Raw genomic sequence first — 19,151 nt, forward strand, 5'->3', positions numbered from 1 at the left:
CGCCTTTATGGTTTATTGCTACTAAGAATGGCCTGGGAAATCCCTGGCTCTGCTCAGATCTCGCTTGCAGTTGGTGAAGGGGTGGAGCTTGGCAGTGGAGTAGCGCTAATCTCACAGGGAGCTATTGCTGAAGGAGTAGTTCTGCACTCCCAGTACCTACTCCTGGCACTGCCTTTTTCTTTCGTTCTCTGTATGACAGAAGTGATGCTTCTCTGATCCACTGGGGAGCTGTTTCTGTTAAAGTAGTAAAAAACATCTTTGTTTCTCTGTGAGATATTCTTCTGGTAATTTTGTAGCCTAAACTAGTTTACCGTGATGGGTGGGGTAAAGGGGTGTCTCTATGGGGGATTTTAGGAAAGGTGTATAAAAGCACCTCAACACCTTCAAGAGCACCTTATGTGTATTTCTTGTTTTCTTTTAACTGAATGTTTGGAATTTGGTTTAATCTTTCTGTATCATTGAGTGATATATCTTTTGCCTCAATTGAATATTCACAGCTTATTCCACTGACTGTGACCAAGGTACCAAATACAAGTACTTCTATCTCAAAGGATCCGATCTATGATGTTGTTAATTGCACCCACATTTGAAAGGGTTAGAGCACAGTTTTTGCTACAGTTAATCCAAACCTTTACCACAGAGCAGACCTGGTTACCCAAGGGCATGAGGCACTCTGGAAAACATTGAGTTTAAGTTTTCTCTGTCACTCTCAATACTGAGGTCCCTGACCTGCCCTTGCAAAAGACCCAAGTGGATCATTTGGCACTTCCAGCATCCCAGGGAGCATCTTGGGCTTTAAGTAGTGTGTGCTTGGTCCAGCACATACTGAATAACTCATCCAAAGCAGGGTCAGAACAGCTGGCAGCCAAGGGCATTTCTTTCTTGCTTGGGAATTGGGGAAATAAGGAGCTTGAAGATTCTGTCTGATTCACAGGGTAACACCATTTCTTCTGTGTTCTGATCACTGGGTTATTGTTTAACCTGAGGCAAGTGTCTGCCTTCGCTTTAGTTTCCCCCTAAAAATCCTTGTGACCACAAGTACATTGAAATAATGAAGATTTTCATGACTGTGGAGAGCTGGTTACCCTTTCATCTATTTCCCAGGTCCAGAGTCGAAAACATTTGTGTTTATACACCTTTTTTTTTTTTTAATTTATATCCATTTTCATCAACTTAGCAACACACATGTCTATAGTTCCTTACTTAGCTATACCAGATCCAGCCCTCAGAAACACTGGTCATCCTCTGTTCCCATTTTGCTTCAAGGAAAGCCTTTGAGATGCTGCAGGGGAAGCCCAAGAATGACCCATCTCAGTCATCTCCACACTCATGTTCTGTACGTGTGTACGTGTACTAACTTCCTTTTTTTCTTCTTCTTTCTTTTGACAGTGGCAGATTTGGCCTCTTCTGAGCTCTTTCCAGCCTCTGGGCGATCAGGACGTTGAACTCGGCAGACAGTTACCATTCGTTCCCCAGGATTGTACTTGCCCTTCCTATCCTCATCCCCTCCCGTGCCTCTCTTCCCTCTGATAAAACTCCAGGGTGTTGCAGTCTTGCTATGGAGCCCAGGGAGACTTTGGGCAGCTCCCGGCAAAGGGGGGGAGAGACAGACTTTCTGCCAGCCGCCGTCACCTCTGTGAAGCCTCTGCCTACCTCAGGCTGCACAGGGGAGACGATGCTGCCAGCGACAGGCTCGGGGAAAGGGATCCCGGTGAGCAGCGAGAGGTTGGAGCCCGAGGAAGAGGATGAGCTGGGTTCTGGGAGAGACGTGGATTCCACTTCCAATGCAGACAGTGAGAAATGGGTGGCAGGAGACGGCCTGGAGGAGCAGGAGTTTTCCATCAAGGAGGCTAACTTCACAGAGGGGAGTTTAAAACTAAAGATCCAGACCACCAAGAGAGCCAAGAAGCCCCCAAAGAACTTGGAGAACTATATTTGCCCTCCTGAGATCAAAATCACCATCAAGCAGCCTGGGGAGCAGAAGCTTTCCAGAGCTGGGAAAAACAGCAAAACAGCTAAAGAGGAGGACAGGTCACACTCCAAAAAGAAGGTAAGTAAGTCCTACTCTTTCCTGTATTTCCTCTTTCTCCTGAAAACAGAGGGAGAGGGTAGGATTAAACCTGCTCAAACAGTTTGTGCCTGTGGCAGAACCTTGGCAAGGTTTGCAAAGCCCTGCTTGGATGCAGAGGAGGTAATACAGACCACATATCATCCTGTGTATGCTGCAGGGATGATCATGAACTATCCTTCAGAGGAACCAATTCAGAAGGGATCAAAAGTTCAGCTGGGCCTCTTCTATTTTTGTGTGTAATTGAGATTTAAGATTAATCATTACATGAGTGATAAATGAAGGAGCCCACTTCTAAACTGCTTTGTGTCTGAGTGCTAATGCTCGAGTCTTTTCACATTTAAAGCTTTCAACTACATTTTAAAAATACAGGTATGTGCACAGTGAACAATTGAAACCATTCCTGTATACTGTGTGAAGGGCTTCATTATTCTTGATTACAGCATTGTGCTAGCAACACTATAGTTATGCTTCAGAAAATACTTCCATTATAAGTCTCATTTTCTTCCAGATATGTATCATTTTCTTGAAATATCCTTCTGGAGAAAAAATTTTGGTACTTTTAAGTTTGGATAAAAGTTGATTTTTTTTTTTTTTTTTTTAATGTAGTTCAGGAAAGGGAGGGGGAAAGAGAGAAAATCATTTCTTTGTAGGAGCTGTTTTCAGGAGCACACTTTTGTTTCACTGTTGGCTTGATTTTTCAGTGATGTGCCCTACAGTTATTCTTTAAAACAAATTTAGTTGAAGTGTTTTAAGCAGCACTGGTCGGGGGAGGGACACCTAGTGACTGCTCATGTTATTTTGGGTACAGTGTTGGTTTCTGTCATAAATGTCAGACAAAGAAGTTTTGTTCAGCTTGAGGTTTTATCACAATACAAATACTTCACCTCTGCCTCCTTAGAAATACTCAGGCATCATGATGAGTTCAGTCAGCAACCCAGATTTGCTGATAGACTCATGAGTATCTCCAAAACCTGGACAAATTCATCTGGGATGTAGGTGTCCACTGATGAGAGCTCGGTGGGAAGACTTGGCTTTGCTGCTCACGCAGCTTGGATCCATCGCTTTGTGGAAGGTCCCAACTTTTCCCTTAACTTGTATGTGTGATGGATGTTCAAATGGCTGCTTTAGTCCCTGAGGAGGCTAACTGCCAATGGCTGTCCCTGGAGACAGTGTCCTCAGCAGACTGACTCAGGCCAAAAATATGGTAACTCTAAATCACTTTTTGAACATCAACATTTTCCAATGACTCAAGGCAGAGCCCAGGGAGATTAATATGGCTCACTCTGAGAGTACTTGTCTTAGAAGCTGACTTTGAAGAAAAAAACCCAAATCAAGGGGATTTTTCCTCAGAATCCTGTCAAAAGGCATACTCCATGTGCATGCAAAAAATTGTCCTTTTTTAGCAGACCAGAGGTTTGGCCCTGTAATACAATGTGAAGAGATTTTCCTACCTGTTGGGAAGGATGGACTGTCTTCTTAGCACTGAGTAATGTCTTATTTCCACTCCTCGTCACCCCCGAATACTTGCAGAGGTCTGAGGGGAACTAGCGGTTGTGTGAAACCGTGCTCAGTGACAGCAAAGGCTTCACAACCAATGCCTCGGTGGCCCTGCAGAGAGAAAAAAGGACTTGCAAACCACTGCCTACTGTTCATGGACTGTGGAAAATATGACTGCTTGGAAATCAGAACTTTCATTTCAATGTATCACCCAGTCACATGGGTACAGAAGGTATGCTCCATCTGGACATACAGGAAGGTTAAATAAGCAACGATAACTATAAAGAAATTATGTGCAAAAAATAAAAACAAAAAGCACCTTGCAGTGCGGTTACGCTCAGGGAGAGACTTTGATTGCAGAAGGACAAAGAGTCTGAAAAAAAAAAAAAGCAGATCATGACCCAAATGTGGCTGTGTCCAGCTTGCACCTGTGCTGTGAGGTCTGAGCCGGCTGATGCTGTGTTCATACCCTGTGCACAGGCTGGAAGCGCTTTGTGACAGCACTGGCCTAATCTGGCCATTAAAACAAAACAAAAACCCCAGCAGGTGGATGCTCTGAGCAGATGGGGAGAGGGTTGCCGCACCAGCGCATCCATTAGCATAACACCCAACGGCTGCCGTGCAGCAGCTGCTGAGCTGGGGCCACGGCACAGGAGTCCCCAGCAGGGATCTGGAAGAACCCAGCCCTGTGATCTCAAGGGGTTTGATGCCTGGAGACCTGCAGCCTGCATCACCGTGATGAGAGGCAACCTGCATCCCTGCAGCCAAAGGGGTTTTTGCACACAACTGCTTCTTAGCTTGTGGGTTGCAAGAACATATAGTATCAAGGGGTGATGAAAGGCACCGCAGGAGAGGGAGGCTGGAAATCAGTAGGAGAAGGGTTCCTGTGCTGGCAGCACGATTGTTTTCAAGGCTGCTGTGTGTGTCTCATGGAAGTTACAGAGATTTTTTGAGAAAGAGCAAGCTGAAAGTGGAATGGAGCTGAAGCTATCTGATCCAGTTGTGGGTTTCCCTGTGAGAGAGGAGCATGCAGGTACCTTCTGCATGTACTTGCAGAACCATTGAGAGCTGCGGTAGTGGTTAAGAGGAAAAAGTTATTGTCACATTTAAATGATTCTGGCTGTTGTGATATTTCAGAGTTACGCTGTTTGATTGTCTGTTGCTTTAATCAGCACAAATTCCAGAAAAGCAGCTACTGGTAGCAGCAGCAGTGAACAACATATTTAAACCAGTGAGGCAGACCTTCAGCTGGCATCACTCCACTGTCCCCCACGGATTTTTGCCAGGAGAGTTTGGTCCAATGTACACGTTTCCCTTGCACATGGGAGCAGCACCATTGTTTGAGTTTACCATCTTGCTTATGGATGCAGGGCCTATATAGGGGCCCCATAGACCCATATGTAATGATGGAGACCTGAGCACAACCTGAGCTGCAAGTGCCGTGTTTGCATCTCCAGTGGGTTGGGTGGGTTGTCCTGCACCTCACGAAGTAGCACCTCAATTTATCTTTCCCCTCTGAGGAGGAGCAATCTCCATCAGGACTTGAAAAATCACTTAAGTTTGTTGCATAATAATTTCAGCCACATCTCCAGTACTCCCCAGTGCTTTGAAATACCACTTCAGCATTCTTGCAGGAGTTTCAATACACACAGCACAGAGGGCAAGTAATGAAAACATGGAAGCAATTTAAGTAACAGCATGTGGGTACACAAAGGACTGGTAATGCCAGCAATGTAAAAAGGGGCTGTGAACTGGGGATATAGCATTTATTCAGTGGCCACTTAGGGAGGAAGAAGATATGCCTGTTCCTAAGCTTTCTGCTGCTCTGCTAATTAGGCAATAGGGGCTAGTGCCTGATTTCTAAAGCTGTGGTCCAGGGAGCAGCGATGATTAGGAGGGGGATCTGCGCAGAGCCACGCCGCTCATGTGCTGAGACCTGTCTTTTTTGCCTTCAATTCCAGCTGCTACACTATATTAAAAGATGTAAACATACATTAAATACTTTCCTCATGTTGCTTTTCTGTATGAGCAATCACCCTGGGGATGTTATGTGATCATGAATGGGAGGGGAGGGAATCCAGAAGAGGATCTTGCTGGGTGTGGTTGCTGATGCCCGGGAGCAGGGAGGGAGGCCGGCGGTGAGAGCATCAGAGTTGGGAACCTCTGCTTTGCCAGCTTGAATGCTTGGCTGCAACCCAACATCTTTTTCTTTTTTTTTTAAGTTATGTCCATGCCAAGTTTCATATCGGCTTCCCCTTCTTGAAAACAAGAGTGAAGGTAGTTTCCTAACCCCTTTTCTGGGACTACTCAGAAGGTGTATCACAACTTGGGATGTCTGTGTGGCAACTGTAAAGTGCACAAATGCTCTGTGTGCGTTTGCTCTTATTTTAGCCCTTCGGCCCCTGGGGATGGAGTAAGCTAAACCCTTGCCACTTCTAAACCCACAGACGACTCCATTTCATTTAGCTTGATTGGAGAGGGAGGGAAGAAGAAATTCAGGAGCCCACAGGATGTACTGTCAGCCCTGCAGCTGCTGCTCTCCCACTTGCAGCAAGATTACTCAGGTCCAGCGGCCTCAGTGTCACTAAAGGTGTCTTTTCCTGTGGATAAGGAAATACACTGTCAGTGTGGAAGGGCACTGAAAGTGTGGCACCAAATGCAGCAAAGCAATCCATCAGCATTCCTTGCCTGTCATGTACTATCTAACAAGCCCCAGATGAGCAGAATTTCCCTGGTTTTGTTTTATTACCTTTCCCCCCACCCCCTTCATTTGCTGTCCTCTCTATTTCCTTGTATCGCAAACACCTCATTCCCCTCCATTCTTTCTTTAAGCATAGCCTGACAAAGTTTCTTTGGAGCTTCCACCATACACATACCATCGTGCTTTGGGGGATGTAAACTCATTTTTTTGTAATTATTATTGCACTGTGTCTTTTTGAGAGCTTAGAATGAATGAATGAGTTCTATCACTGAGAGATAAGTGGCAGCAAGTCAACTGGAAGTGAAGCTTCCTTATGTGCAGTCAGAGGAAACTCTATCCTTGGATTTTCTTACAACATTTTTTTTTCCCTTTGAGTTCCTGTAGATATTTGCTGTTTCTCTGCAGGAATTGGTTCTAACACTTTTCCCCTTGAAATTTAATTAATTGTATTCCTTTCCTCTACCCTCTCAGGCAGCTTTCTCCTGTAATTCGTCTTACCTTGAGGACTCATGGGCATGCGCTTCCCCTTGCACTTCTTCTTCCAGATCATGGATGCTTCCCCCCGTCTCCTTCCCCCTTCTTTGCATCACTGACTGCACATTGCACTTTCCCTCCAGGTTCTCATGTGCATCCGCAGCTCTTGTCAGATTATCCTTGTGCTGGACTTCTCTCCCTGGTGATTTGTGTGCATGGTCATCCAATTGCTCATAGTGCATGCTTATTCCTCTTTGCTAAGGACATCCCCGTGTGAGATATCTTCTGAGTCAGCTCTTCCTATTGCGATCCCAAACATGGCTCAGGGAGTTGAAGTAAGCGCTTGCTCCCTGTACTGCCTGTGTTTTAGCAAGGAGGAGGAGGTGCTTGCGCACTTGTGGTGATACCCGCATGAAGTGATTTTTTTTTTCTTTTTCTTTTTTTTTTCCTTTTTTTTTTCCCCCCAAAGGATAGAGTACCTTCAGACTGGCCGGTGTTGGTTTGGTCCCCACTCTTGCTTAACAAAGCCTTGAAGCTGCTCTAAGTGATGCTGGTGGCAGGTTCCTGAGCCTCACACCGGGAGTGTAGACCTCCGCCTATGCCCAGGTTATGCAGCAACAGCAGAGTCACAGAAATGCCAGCACAGTGAGGAGTCTTCTTCTAGTTGCGTGTAAGGTTAAACTGGCTTTTCAGCAGCTGGATGACCAACTCAGAGCCACTCTAACAAGCACAACACTGCTGCATTTTTACAGTCTTTGTACAAAAACGTATGGGTGCAAAGCTACACAAACTTGGCTCTTTGCTATTTGTCCCAGGTTTCTTTTTGGCTAGTTTTTCTTTCTGCCACATTGTTGAGGGTACAGATGAAACAGCTGCAGGTCAGTGTCCTCTCACCACAGTTACCTCAGGTTCCCCTAAAATAAGAGCAGGAATGAATTTCTTTGGAAAAACTTCAGAGCTTAGGAGACCTGTTTCACTGCAAGCTGAGAATCACCCAGGCCCATATTTATCTTGGTCCTTGGAAGCACCTGCGGTGCCAAGACTGGGAGCTGAGTCTTCTTAGGCCCCCAGTAGTCACCTGGAGGACACTGGTCTCTCCTGAAAGTTGTTCAACCCTTCCCGTGAAGAGCAGAGAGGGCTGGATCCCAGCTCTTATCCTTCTTTCTCCTTCTTTCTCCTTCTTTCTCCTTCTTTCTCCTTCTTTCTCCTTCTTTCTCCTTCTTTCTCCTTCTTTCTCCTTCTTTCTCCTTCTTTCTCCTTCTTTCTCCTTCTTCAAAGCCTGCTGGAGCACTGTCCACCTTGCATGGTGTCATAGATACCTTGTGACAGGAATAAAGCAGGGTTTTTTGTCCAGCTCAGTACTCTATCTGAGCCAGCAGATCCCCATCCCTCAATGCCTGTCTACTCCCAAAGAATTGTGGCTTTTCTTTTTGCACGTGGTCAAGTATTTCTTAAAGAAGCAAATGGCAGTGAAAGGATGCTCTGGGGAAATCTAAGCAGGTTTTACTGCCTAACTTGTTGCGCCAAATGAGGAAGACTTAATGTATTTGATCATCTCTCATATGACCAGGGCTTGTGGAGGCCATCTGTGTTGAGGACAGGTTTTGTTTCGCAGCAGTCTCTCCCATGGCTGAGTTTTGATGGCTCTCTGTGACATTTCCTTGTTTGTTCGTGCTGCACTTCTCTTTTCAAACTGTGACAGAATATCCCCAGTGCTGGTTTTGGGGTTGAGGACACGCTGCAGGACTTTAGTGGGGAAGCAACTGGCATCAATGCAGGGAAGATGAGGGTCTGGTTGGAGTACCCACAGTCCTCACCACTGGGCCGGTGAAGGGAATAGACACTGCTCCCAGCAGCCTCATGAGGGCTTGACCCAGTCAATGCATGCTGGTTGTTTCCGTAACACCATGGCCTCCAGAGATGTGCTGGAGGTGTGATGCATTGGTACATGTACCCAGAGACTCAAACATCCATACTGGTTGTGTCTCCATTCACAGAGAGATTTTGGGGTACATGTCAGTCTTTCATGCACATGTTTGTATTCTTCCAGCATCAACTTTTGCATGCAGTACTCCCTCTCCTCTTCTTCCAGGCATGCTTGACCACAGACACCTTCTGATTTACCTCCAGCTTTTCCATCTTCAGTCAATTTTTCACACACACACACACACACAGACACACACACACACACACACATACACACACAGCTAGCCACCACAGGTCAGGTCTAATCCTTTACATGCTTCATTCCCATCTGGGCTTCTCGCTGCCCGTATTCTGCTGTGTAGTCAGCGGGACTATGTGACTTGCCTTGAGTTTCTTTGAGTGGAAAGAGGGGCCTCACCTGGTGCCCTCAACTTTTCTCCTTTCCCTTTCCCTTTCCCTTTCCCTTTCCCTTCCCCTTCCCCTTCCCTTCGTTTCCCTCACTGAAACTTGTGAAAGTTGGTTGCTGACCACTTCCCTTTGATGTGGCTTCTCTAGTGTCTGATGATGAGTGAACTTGCTGGTCAGGCCTTCTTTGGGAGCCTCTTAGATGTCTCTTTCTTCTAGCCAGGGAATAGTTTGCACAAAATGTTTTTGAATATCCTGTCTCAATGATTTCTTGTCTTCCATCAGTTTTGATCAAAATCGGTCAAAATACTCAAAAAATATTGAGGAGAGGGTCATGCAAGCAGGCAAGAAGTTCGCGTGTGCATTCACATAAACACAAATACAGTGTGATCATGTTAGCCTTGTTTCCTTAGGAAACCAGTCTAAAAAAATCTCCAGAGTAAACATGCATTGTTTTGGTTTTCAACTCTGAGACTTTTCCAACTCTTGAACCTTAAAATGATTCCATTTCATACATGACCCTTGAGGCCAAGTCCAGTTAGCTTGTGTTTTTATAAGAACATCATTTTCTGTTTCTTGTCATGACCTCTACCATGGAATAGACCAGTGGCACTTGGCTCCTTCATTTCAGGACGTGAAGTACTATTTCTACATCATGAGTATATTTGGACTCCCAGCTGCAGGCAGATGCTATCAGGAGAAGGATTCTCAAGCCACAGTGCATGCACCAGTAGCAGGACACTGCTTCCAGGTAGGGGGTAGGATGGTCAACCTAGAAAAGATTCTCCTTCTCCAGGGTGGAATGAAGTAAAATATCTTCTTATTATATTTTAAAATTTATTGTTTTGGTTTAGTGTGGGGTTTTTTTGTTTGTTTTGTTTTGTTTTGTTTTGCTTTTCTTGGAGCTGTAGTCCAGCAGTGAAAAGGACAGCAGAAGGGCTAAGGTGTCTTACTGCAGAAATAAGGTGCTATATTTGAGATGTGTCTTGGACTGTGGCCACTGTGGAAGATAGCATTGCTGAACATGAGGACATGGTCATTCAAGAAGGACAGTCAACTGCAGCTGCATTTGCAGAACTAAGCGTGTCTCTACCAGGCTTCCTTTAAGACGTGTCTCATGTTCCTATTGCACGTTGTTGTCTATTGTGGTGGGTCCTGTGTGAAGACACTGGGAGAGCCTGTCCTCCTGCAAGAATATCACAAGCTCTGCAGAAATAAAAGGAGGAGAAATGAAACCAACTTGTCTCTTAGTACAGTATGTGAAACAGAGTAATGAGATTAAGTGACTCACACAAGGAACCTGTTGTTGGCCACTGTAACATTTGAGTCTTTTTTATTGCCCTGTGGTTGCTTAACCATGACACAACTGAGTTTCCCAGGTGGTGGCCTGATCTTCAAGCACGGCCCTTCTGGAAGCCAGTCCTCTTCTACCTGTCATTGAAACTGGTGATTTTTTTTTTTTCAAAACTATTAGCTTTTTGCATCTTCACTGGTAGCTTAGAAATAAAATTCATCTGAAAGAACAGTTAGGGCTTGATTCAGAAATGAGGGGGGTGGAGTTTTGAGGCCAGCAAGCAATCAGTCGATCTAAGTGCCCTTAATAGTCTCTTCTGGTCTGTAAACCCTAAAATGTGGTAAGAGTCAAATGAGGAATATTTATTGGAGGACTCATTATCTTCTCATCAGTTTCTCATGGCTCTGTGTCTCACCTGGGTGGCAAGGTTTGTAGAGAGAGATGGTATCTTTTATTGACATCAGTGTTACAACAACTCTATCACTATAAAGCTGGGTGGTTCATCAAGGAATTTCAGCACTTCAGAGTGTTTTAGCTTCATGGGAGCCACTCTCCATCCACATGGCTGAAAGATGAGAATCAGCCCAGAGGGGATTTGCAGGTAATTTTGCCTTGCCCAACGTTCTGAGGAGGAATGCAGTGGCACAAGCAGATGAGCCAGAGGCCATGGCCCCTCTCTCCTTGCGAATGTCTCTGTCTGACGAGGAGACGGATGAGTAGTGGACACTCAGATAGGTCACCACCGATCGTGCTCTTGCTTCACTGTGGGGTGATGTTGCTGGTTCCCCAAATGTTGCTTCTGTGAAAGGACACTTTTGTAACACGCTTTACAAGAGCTTCCCAGGAGGATATGTAGAAAATAGTTTCCTCATACCTTCAAGGTACAGTCTACACTGTAATGTCTAAAAAGACTTTTTTTTTTTTTCAGTAGTCTCCCTCATGCCCCAGTGTATGATAAAATATTGAGCTAGCCTGGTTATCTTTGTCTAAATTTTACCTGCTATATTCCTAGCTGAGTAATTTGTTGAGAGCTCACTCTTCAGTCTAAGGAAAATAGAACTGAGGCAGGTATTTTTCCACTGGGGAGCAACAGCACCAACAAGAGTTTGATCAGCCCTCATTTCTGCCTCATACCAAAGCTTTTTCAGCTGTAGGAACAGTTGCTACATCACTATCCTGCCTAATGTGTATTAGTGAGGAGCTTGAAGGCACTTGTTTTGTTGCATCTGCCACTGGGAACTGATGGTACTGGACTGACAATATGTTTTACTTATTATACCCCATGTATGTGCAGGTTAGGGGGGGAGATAATTAATTTGTCTTGCCTGTTTTCTGATGTCGTGTTCACAAGCGTTCAGCTGAGTACTCTTCCCAAAGACAGCCTCTCCCTTTCCACGGGATGCTTTTCTTCAATAATTTATGTAATCATTAATTCCCTCCAGCCTTTTCTCTCCCTTGTCTTAATTCCATTGCATTACTTGTAATTATATTCCTGATTTGAACGAGGTGGGGGGGAAGCTTGTTTCCTTCTGTGACTACAGCACAGCCATTGCAAGAGGAGCTGGGAGAAGCGTGATGGGGAGGGATCGATCTGTCCTTAGATCATTGACTCTGGGCATGGGCAGGACCTGCTATTAGTCACTCAAGGACTGCAACTGCCAACGTCCTTCATGGGAATTTGTGGACCATGGGGCAGCTCTGTGGGAGGGCAGCACATCTTTTGCTGTTCCTTGTGCTTTAATTTTAGATGCGGTGCGTAAGCAAGTCAACCTTCATCCTTGGAGTCAGCTTGGGTGCTTGGGATATGGAACCCTTGGGTCTGCTTGGACTACCCTTGAGAAGAGTGAGAATTTGGCTGTTGATGTCATCTAGAGGAAAAAGGAGGTTTTAAAGAAAACAGAGGGCCTCTTGTGATGGACAAACAAGTCCTTAACCTGAAGCATTTGAGTGCAATAGAAGGGCTGACAGTGGCTTACCCTTGGCTTTCTGCATCTGCAGGACTTCATATTATTGATGAGTACATAAGACTTTGGTAAAGCAGGACACTTAGTAATTATTGTCTAAATAAGCCTTTTACTACTGTATTGTGAATTTAGCCACTGAACTTCACTTCTATTCGCTAAGATGCTGGTGTGCAAGATTGTCCTAAGGAGCTGAAAAGGTAGGATGGAAACATACAGATACCCTGTCATGTTTCAGTCTGTCTGACCTGACTTAAGCTAATAAAGCACAAGCCTGTGGGATACAGCAGCTGCATGCTGGAGATATAAGCCGACTCAGTCCATTTTGGCCACATGGTTTAATAGGCCTCTGTGAAATCCTTGGGTCAGAGGCCAGCCACCATGCCCATCTTTGTCACATCTCGGTGATGTGTATCCTGGCAGGTTTTTCTTTTTGTTCCCTCCCCAACATGGAAAGAACCATCTGCCGGGTTGGCTTTCAGAAGAATTTTGAAAAATACCAATTTCCCTTTGTTGTGAGAAGGGGGGTGTGGGCCAGACTGGGACAGAAGGGGGAAGGAGACCCTGACCTAAAACCAAGCCAGTATTTGCCAGGGTTTTAGAATAGCTCGTATTGTGTTTCCTACTCCCCAAGGAAGGGTTGTCCTCTTTCTTCTTTTCTCTTTGATTCAATTCCCTGCCAGCCTGTGAGCAAGTCAGAAGCTGCAGCTGCTGCTGTCAGCTGGGGAGGGAGTCTCCTTGTTTAAAACCCATGTGTTAATCCCTGGTTAGAGAAGTCAAAATGCCTTCTGCTCCCCTTAGAGCCCCCTTTGCTTCTGTTTGCCTGCAGCTTCACTGCCTGACCACTGTCCTTGTCCCCTGTGTGAAAACACAGACAGAGGCTGACCTCAAACAACCTGGACAAGGAGCACAGGTGGGATAAAGATCTGTAAATAAATAAACGCAAAGGATGGACAAAGCAACCTAATCTAGTTTTTGAGAGTGGGAAAGGAGTTGGAAAGGATGTGAAGTGTGTTGTGAGGTCTGGAGAAAAATGATGGTGGGTTTTACAAGCAAGGGAAGACGTTTTTGTCGTGGCTGCTGGACGTAGATGGGTAGAAACGTTTGCTCGTAGGGTCTGTGCTTTGTTCCTGAGGAAAAGCTGGCAGCCCAGTGGGAGAGGAGTTTAAACAGTGAGATAAGGAGAAAGGAGGATTTGGGCTCTGCCAGATGGAGATGGTCATGCAGGCGGTGCTGGTGAGGGTCTGATGGGTTAATCTAAGGCCTGAGGGACTCAGAAAGTTTATCATCAGGTGTGATGCCGCAGCATTGAAAGGCAAATGTTGAAAGGCAAGTGGTTGAAAGGGAAAAGAAGAAAAGATTTTTATATTTTGACTGTGTTTTGTGGCTTTTTGTTGTTGTTGTTGTTGTTGTTTTTCCTCGAAAATACCCTCCTATCTTTCCTGGTGGAACAAGAAAATGAATCACCACAGAGATACAGAGGAAGGAGTTAGATCATGGACAGTATGGACAGAAAATTGCAGGTAGTGCCCTATAACTATTGTGTCTGAACACTCCTGAAAAGTGTAGGTTTTCAGCACTTTCCTCAAGTCCGCCTCAGTTTGCAAGTGGAAAACCAGGGCAGACAGATATGTCTCAGCCAGGCCCATCAGAGAAGACATCCTACCTTCTGCTGCTCCACCACAGCAAGGATCTCTGGCTCCCATCACCACCCAGATCTCCCCAACCAAAGTCCCTGGGGTCATCCCTGCCACTCTCGCCCAGACGTGGCAGTGGAAGCAGACAAGCAGTGCCTGTCCACCATGGCACGGGGTGGGCTGGCAGGTGGCCCAAAATTCCTTCCCAGCAGATGACCCATTACCTCCATTCCCCATTTTGCATGGCGGGAAGGAGCCAGCAGCCGCTGTCTGTCCCCCACCCTGCTTCAGTCCCTTCCCTGCCGTGGCCCCTTGTTAATAAAGAGGCATAATTGTGAGCCCTCCCTCTGCCCCGTCTGGTGTGAGGCCATTTGTGTGCCGGAGGAGGAGGGGCAGATCCAGCACTGGTTGGGGGGGGTTGGCAGCGGGGAAGAGAGGGAGGGAAAAATGCTTTTGTTTGTTCAAGTAATTTAGGCCTCAGATGTTTCAAAAAAAAAAAAGGCAAGAAAAAGCATGATCAGCACTGGTAAAGGTGTGCTGCCGGCACTTAAACATATCTCAATAGCAGAGGGAATAAAGCTCAACAAAGAAGTGTGGATTTAAGCATTTTGGTTTTGTTTCTGGGGTTTGTCAGGAGAAATGTGAATCATTAAAATAAAAAACAAAACAAAACAAAACAAACAACACAGTAAAACACGTTTCTGACCTTCACAGAGATCTCCACATCCCAGCACTTTCTTTAGTTGTGAAGGACTAAAAGTGGAGCGCGGGCTGAATTCTGCATTGATTCCTGGGTGTTGCTGCTGGGTGTTTGTGTCTGTTCTGCTTAGTGGGGCTGAGGTGAAGCATTGGAGAGTTGCTGGTTTTTTGCAGCTAAAGAATTTAGCTTTCTGCTTTATAGACACTAGCACACTGCCTTTGGAATTGAGACTTTCTACTTCATGTGCACTAACACATTGCTTTTGGTGTCTAGATTACAGCTCTCCTGTGTGTCCCTGTTCCCCATCATTCCACTTAGACACCTCACTGTTTGTTTTTGTTTGTTTGTTTGCTTTTTAATGGGAATGGAAAATCAAAGAAAAAAAAGTAACAAACATTTTTCTGTTCCTTTGAATTCAGTAAAACTCATTTTTAAACCTCATTTAGAGGCCTAAACTAAGTAAGAAATGTCCGCTCTGTGATGAGCTTTGCTGTTGAAACCCTTGTGGCACATCTGTGTGAAAGTTGTGGAAAAACTCACATGGGATAGGCAGAATTTTTTTTAATTTTTTTTTTTCTACGTAGACAATAGAGTAATGGTGTGAAAGAATGAATTAGTTATGGCAAATCTTATTAGTGCCCATTGTAAGCAGAGAAGCAGAGACATATGGGAGCACTTGCAAAATTATTCCTTGTTTATTCAGCTTTGTAACCGAAGCAAATTTTTTTTGATAGTGTCATTTATTTGGCAACTGGAGGGGTGTGGAAGGTGTGTGTATATGTAGCAAAGAGAGGGGAAGGGGGAATGCAGTATTGGTATTCCATTAAAACTGATGCTTGGTGCTTTGTTTGTCAGGTTTTGGCAAGGCTTTTTTGCTTTGAAAGCCATTCAGAGAGGATCGGAGCAGATGGCAGGGAGATCCTGTTTGTGTTATTTTTGGACATTCCCATTGAAAGTCTCAGATTGTTGTCCTTTTACCCCCTTCCCCCACTCGTGTATGTTTTTCTTTCTTCCTTCCTTTCCCTTTCCTTCTTAAGAAACTTTTTTTTTTAAAAAAATGAAACAAAGCGTAAATTATTAATAATACAACATCGCCTAAAAAGCACTTGTCTTTCTGGCAAACCAATCTGTGAATGTTTTATTTCTGTCTGCCTAGATTTGCAAAAGTTGCAGGGAGGACTGTCTCCTCTGGAAGAGTTATAAGCAGTGTTAGCAGGGAGTGTTGGGTAAGGATGGGAAGCCAAATTGCCATTTTGTTCGGTTCATCTCAATAGCAGCACATTTCCCTTGTAGATCTGCAGCTGTATTAAGCCCAGGCAGCAAGTTTAGATTGAGAGTCTCTGATAAAACAACTCCAGTGACTCGCATGACATGCGCTCATGACTTCCGTCTCTTTTAAGTTCTTGTGTTGGAGAGGGCCAGCTATAGATAGACTGGAAAACTGAACTATGCCCTGGCTCTTCATGATGGTCTTCCTATGTCACTGGTGAGATTCATTGATCTTGGGCAGCTTGGAAGGCTTTTCTTCTGCCATCGTCTGCACCCAGATTGTACTGGGAAGAGAGAACTTCATTGCCTCGAATTGCTGGTATACGCAGTTTTCCCAAGCAGTAATTTAGCTTCATGTAACACCACTGGAAATGTCTGCAGTGCTTTTCATGTGGAAGTCTTCATGTGAAAACCCGTCACAACCTTTGTGCAGGCAGTCCGGCAAAGGTGAGCCCAGTTCAACCAGTTAAAGCGCTTGGTTAGGCCATGTCTATCAGAGAGGATGTGCAAACACAAAGAAGATGGGAGGTCTTGACTGGAGTTGGTATCCAAAAGTTCAGGTGATTCACCCAAAGCTCCTCCAGATGATTAAATCCCTTAAGCTAACCTGGAAATCTTGAGGAAACAAGATTTCTCATTTCTGTCAGTGGCTCTTCTCAGCTGGAAGCAGACAATTAAATCCTCAAATCTTTACATCAGCTGATATTAGAGGTGCTTTTGCACAGGAAAATGGCCTGCAAGGACATTAAGCTTTAGCCCAGAAAAGTTAGCAAATGAACTTTTGAGGCTTTAGTTTAAGTACCCGGAATCTATAAGACTGTTTGGTGAAGGTTTTTTTTGAGTTTGAGGTGATGACTCAAGTTGGTTTTTAGATTGAACCTCTTGAACCTGTATACCCACATCCTCAATTTTTTTTCTTTTTTTTTTTTTTTTTTTACCTGGTGCACAGAGGGAACCCACTTCAGAAACTCTCTGATTTTTTCTTAATTGAAAGAAAGCTCAGAAGTCTTTCACTTGCATTGAAGCACCTGAGTTTTGATTCTGTAGCTGCAAGAAAGATCTGCTTACATGCTAGTGAGTGACCCAGTGATGCCACTTAAGTGCATTTTGCTAGTTAGAATAACACATAGAGGGAAAAAAAAAAAAAAAAGAAAAAAGATAAAAAGCCAGAACCAAACCTTCCTCTTGCTGTTACCTTGTGCTAGACAATGAACATCCTTTTGGCAGGATTTTTGCTCTTCAACACTGACTTTGCGCCTGCCTCATTGAAGTTTGGCAGCCCATTCTTGTTACCTACTGAATGAGCCTTCTGCTCAGAGGACCTTTCCCTGCTCCTGGAGCAGCACGGCTGCTCTGCCCAGGAAGGGTTTCCCTTCAAGAACTTCCAGCCATAAGGGCTTTCCTGGTCTGGTACGCTGAGAAAGGAACCAAGCAACAGTCTCAGCCTAGACAAAAGATAAACTCGACCTACTATTTATGTAGTTACTTAAACATGATTTAACTTAAATAATGCATACTGTGACTTGGTCGGGGGAGTGGGGGAAGGGGAGGGGAGGGGTTTGTTTCTAATGAGCCAAGAGACAGCACAATTAATTACATATGAAGGACAGATAACAGACAGCAAACTGTCTACAGCAGAGAGAAACAAAATACCGATGTGAACAATTGAAGCATCCACGTGATGGAAGGGTCAGCGATTTCTCATACAACAGGCGGCTGGGCACAGCCCCAAGAGAGCCGGGATGGATGCTCGGCTGAGTGGCCAGCCAGGGGGAGGCCAGGCAGGCGTGGACTTTTGGGGTCCTCTGCCATCAAAGTTGAGTAGGCGCTCCTAATGCTGACAGGCTGCGCTCTGGGTATTATTTTCATCACATGTGCTTTTGACAGTGGAACCATTAGCTACTAATCTTAGTGACATGTGAGATGGGGAGGAGAGAGGCTGAGGTGGGAGAAGAAGAGCAAAGGCTCTGCAGGCAATTAGGTACCTGCTTCAGCATGCTGCCAGCCACGCAGAAAAGAGTCAGGATGATGGAAACCTTCCTTCCCTCTTTTTTTTTTATTATTTATTTTTTTTAGAATGTGTTGATTTTCATCATCATTTTCCAGATGTGCGAGCACAAATCCTAGCTCCTGGTATATCAAATTCTTTGAGGAATGTGGTTGGAGACCCTCTCTGGTCCCCCACAAAAATTTCAGTACTGGAGTCTGGCATAAGCTATCCCCGCTACCCCTTTCATCCTCCCTGCCAGCCCAGCCCTCAGTCAACCCTTGGTTGTAAAGATTTGAAGGTAAAGGCTGATGGATTAGCTAAGGGAAGGGCCAAAGGTTAAATGAGCGGGGCTAGCAGCATGCAAAGGGCTACGATTGAAATATTTGCTGAATGCTGACAGGCAGCAGAATAGAGGCAGACAAGTGGCAAATTCTTGTTTTCTTCTCTAATTGAGAAAATATTTTGAGTGGTATTCAGGCAGGCTGCAAATCGAGACTCTGGGAAAGTCGGCCAGCCAGGCAGGGGAAGGAGGGGAAGTCGTCGATGGAAACACCATCCCCACTAAACCTGTTTCCAAAATCTTTGCACTGACACTTTTGGAAATCCCTGGAGCCTGCTGCTTATGTTTTACTTGGTCATTTTTCCCATGCAACTGTGACATCAAAATACTCCCCTTCTGAACTCAAAATGTCTTACAAGCAGAGTTTGACCCATTCCTGATGTTTCTGAAACCACAGAAGTCTTGCTTTGCAAATCTACCTTCTTGCATGGAGATGATATCATGAAAAATCTGGGTGTTGTGGAGGACCCAGCTATCATTTGCTGGTCAGGAGGTGAATGAGCTGTGTCAGCACATGATATGGATGAGATCTGTCGGTGTGTTGGTAAAACATCACAACCGCTCTATCCTTGAGTATGTGCACTTGTAGTGTGGATAATACTCAGCTGCATTTGAAGCCTGGCTGATACGTGATGCCCATGTGGCTGGGCAGGGCTGTTACAGTCATCATGAAAATGAAGGATGAGAAATTTTTTTGTCTGGTTAATCACATGTCAGCTGCACCAACTCCTGCCTTGGTCCAGCATTCCAGCATCCCTTTCTTGCTCTTGAGTGTTGGTGTGGGGCTCTGTGGCACTTAGGAAAAGGAAATTCCAGCCTGATGTGAGCAAAAGCAGATAACTTGCCTTTCACACCCTGATGTCTTCCTCCAAGGACTGATTCAAAC

The 19,151-nt window shown here is 45.0% G+C and overlaps 1 protein-coding gene across 8 annotated transcripts in view; it reads left to right on the forward strand.

The window, feature by feature from the left end:
• The window catches only part of SETBP1 (SET binding protein 1), a 264,561-nt gene that overhangs the window by 15,879 nt on the left and 229,531 nt on the right, over positions 1-19,151 (forward strand). For all 8 annotated transcript variants that reach the window (XR_011736563.1, XM_071802421.1, XM_071802422.1 and 5 more), the window contains exon 2: positions 1,390-2,050. Coding sequence is in view for 7 of the 8 variants with exons in the window: in XM_071802421.1 (XP_071658522.1) it covers positions 1,559-2,050 (492 nt within the window). In the remaining variant the exon portion in view is untranslated. The remainder of the gene's footprint in view (positions 1-1,389; positions 2,051-19,151) is intronic.

The sequence above is a fragment of the Patagioenas fasciata genome, chromosome Z (assembly GCF_037038585.1).
Source record: "Patagioenas fasciata isolate bPatFas1 chromosome Z, bPatFas1.hap1, whole genome shotgun sequence".
NCBI lineage: Eukaryota > Metazoa > Chordata > Aves > Columbiformes > Columbidae > Patagioenas > Patagioenas fasciata.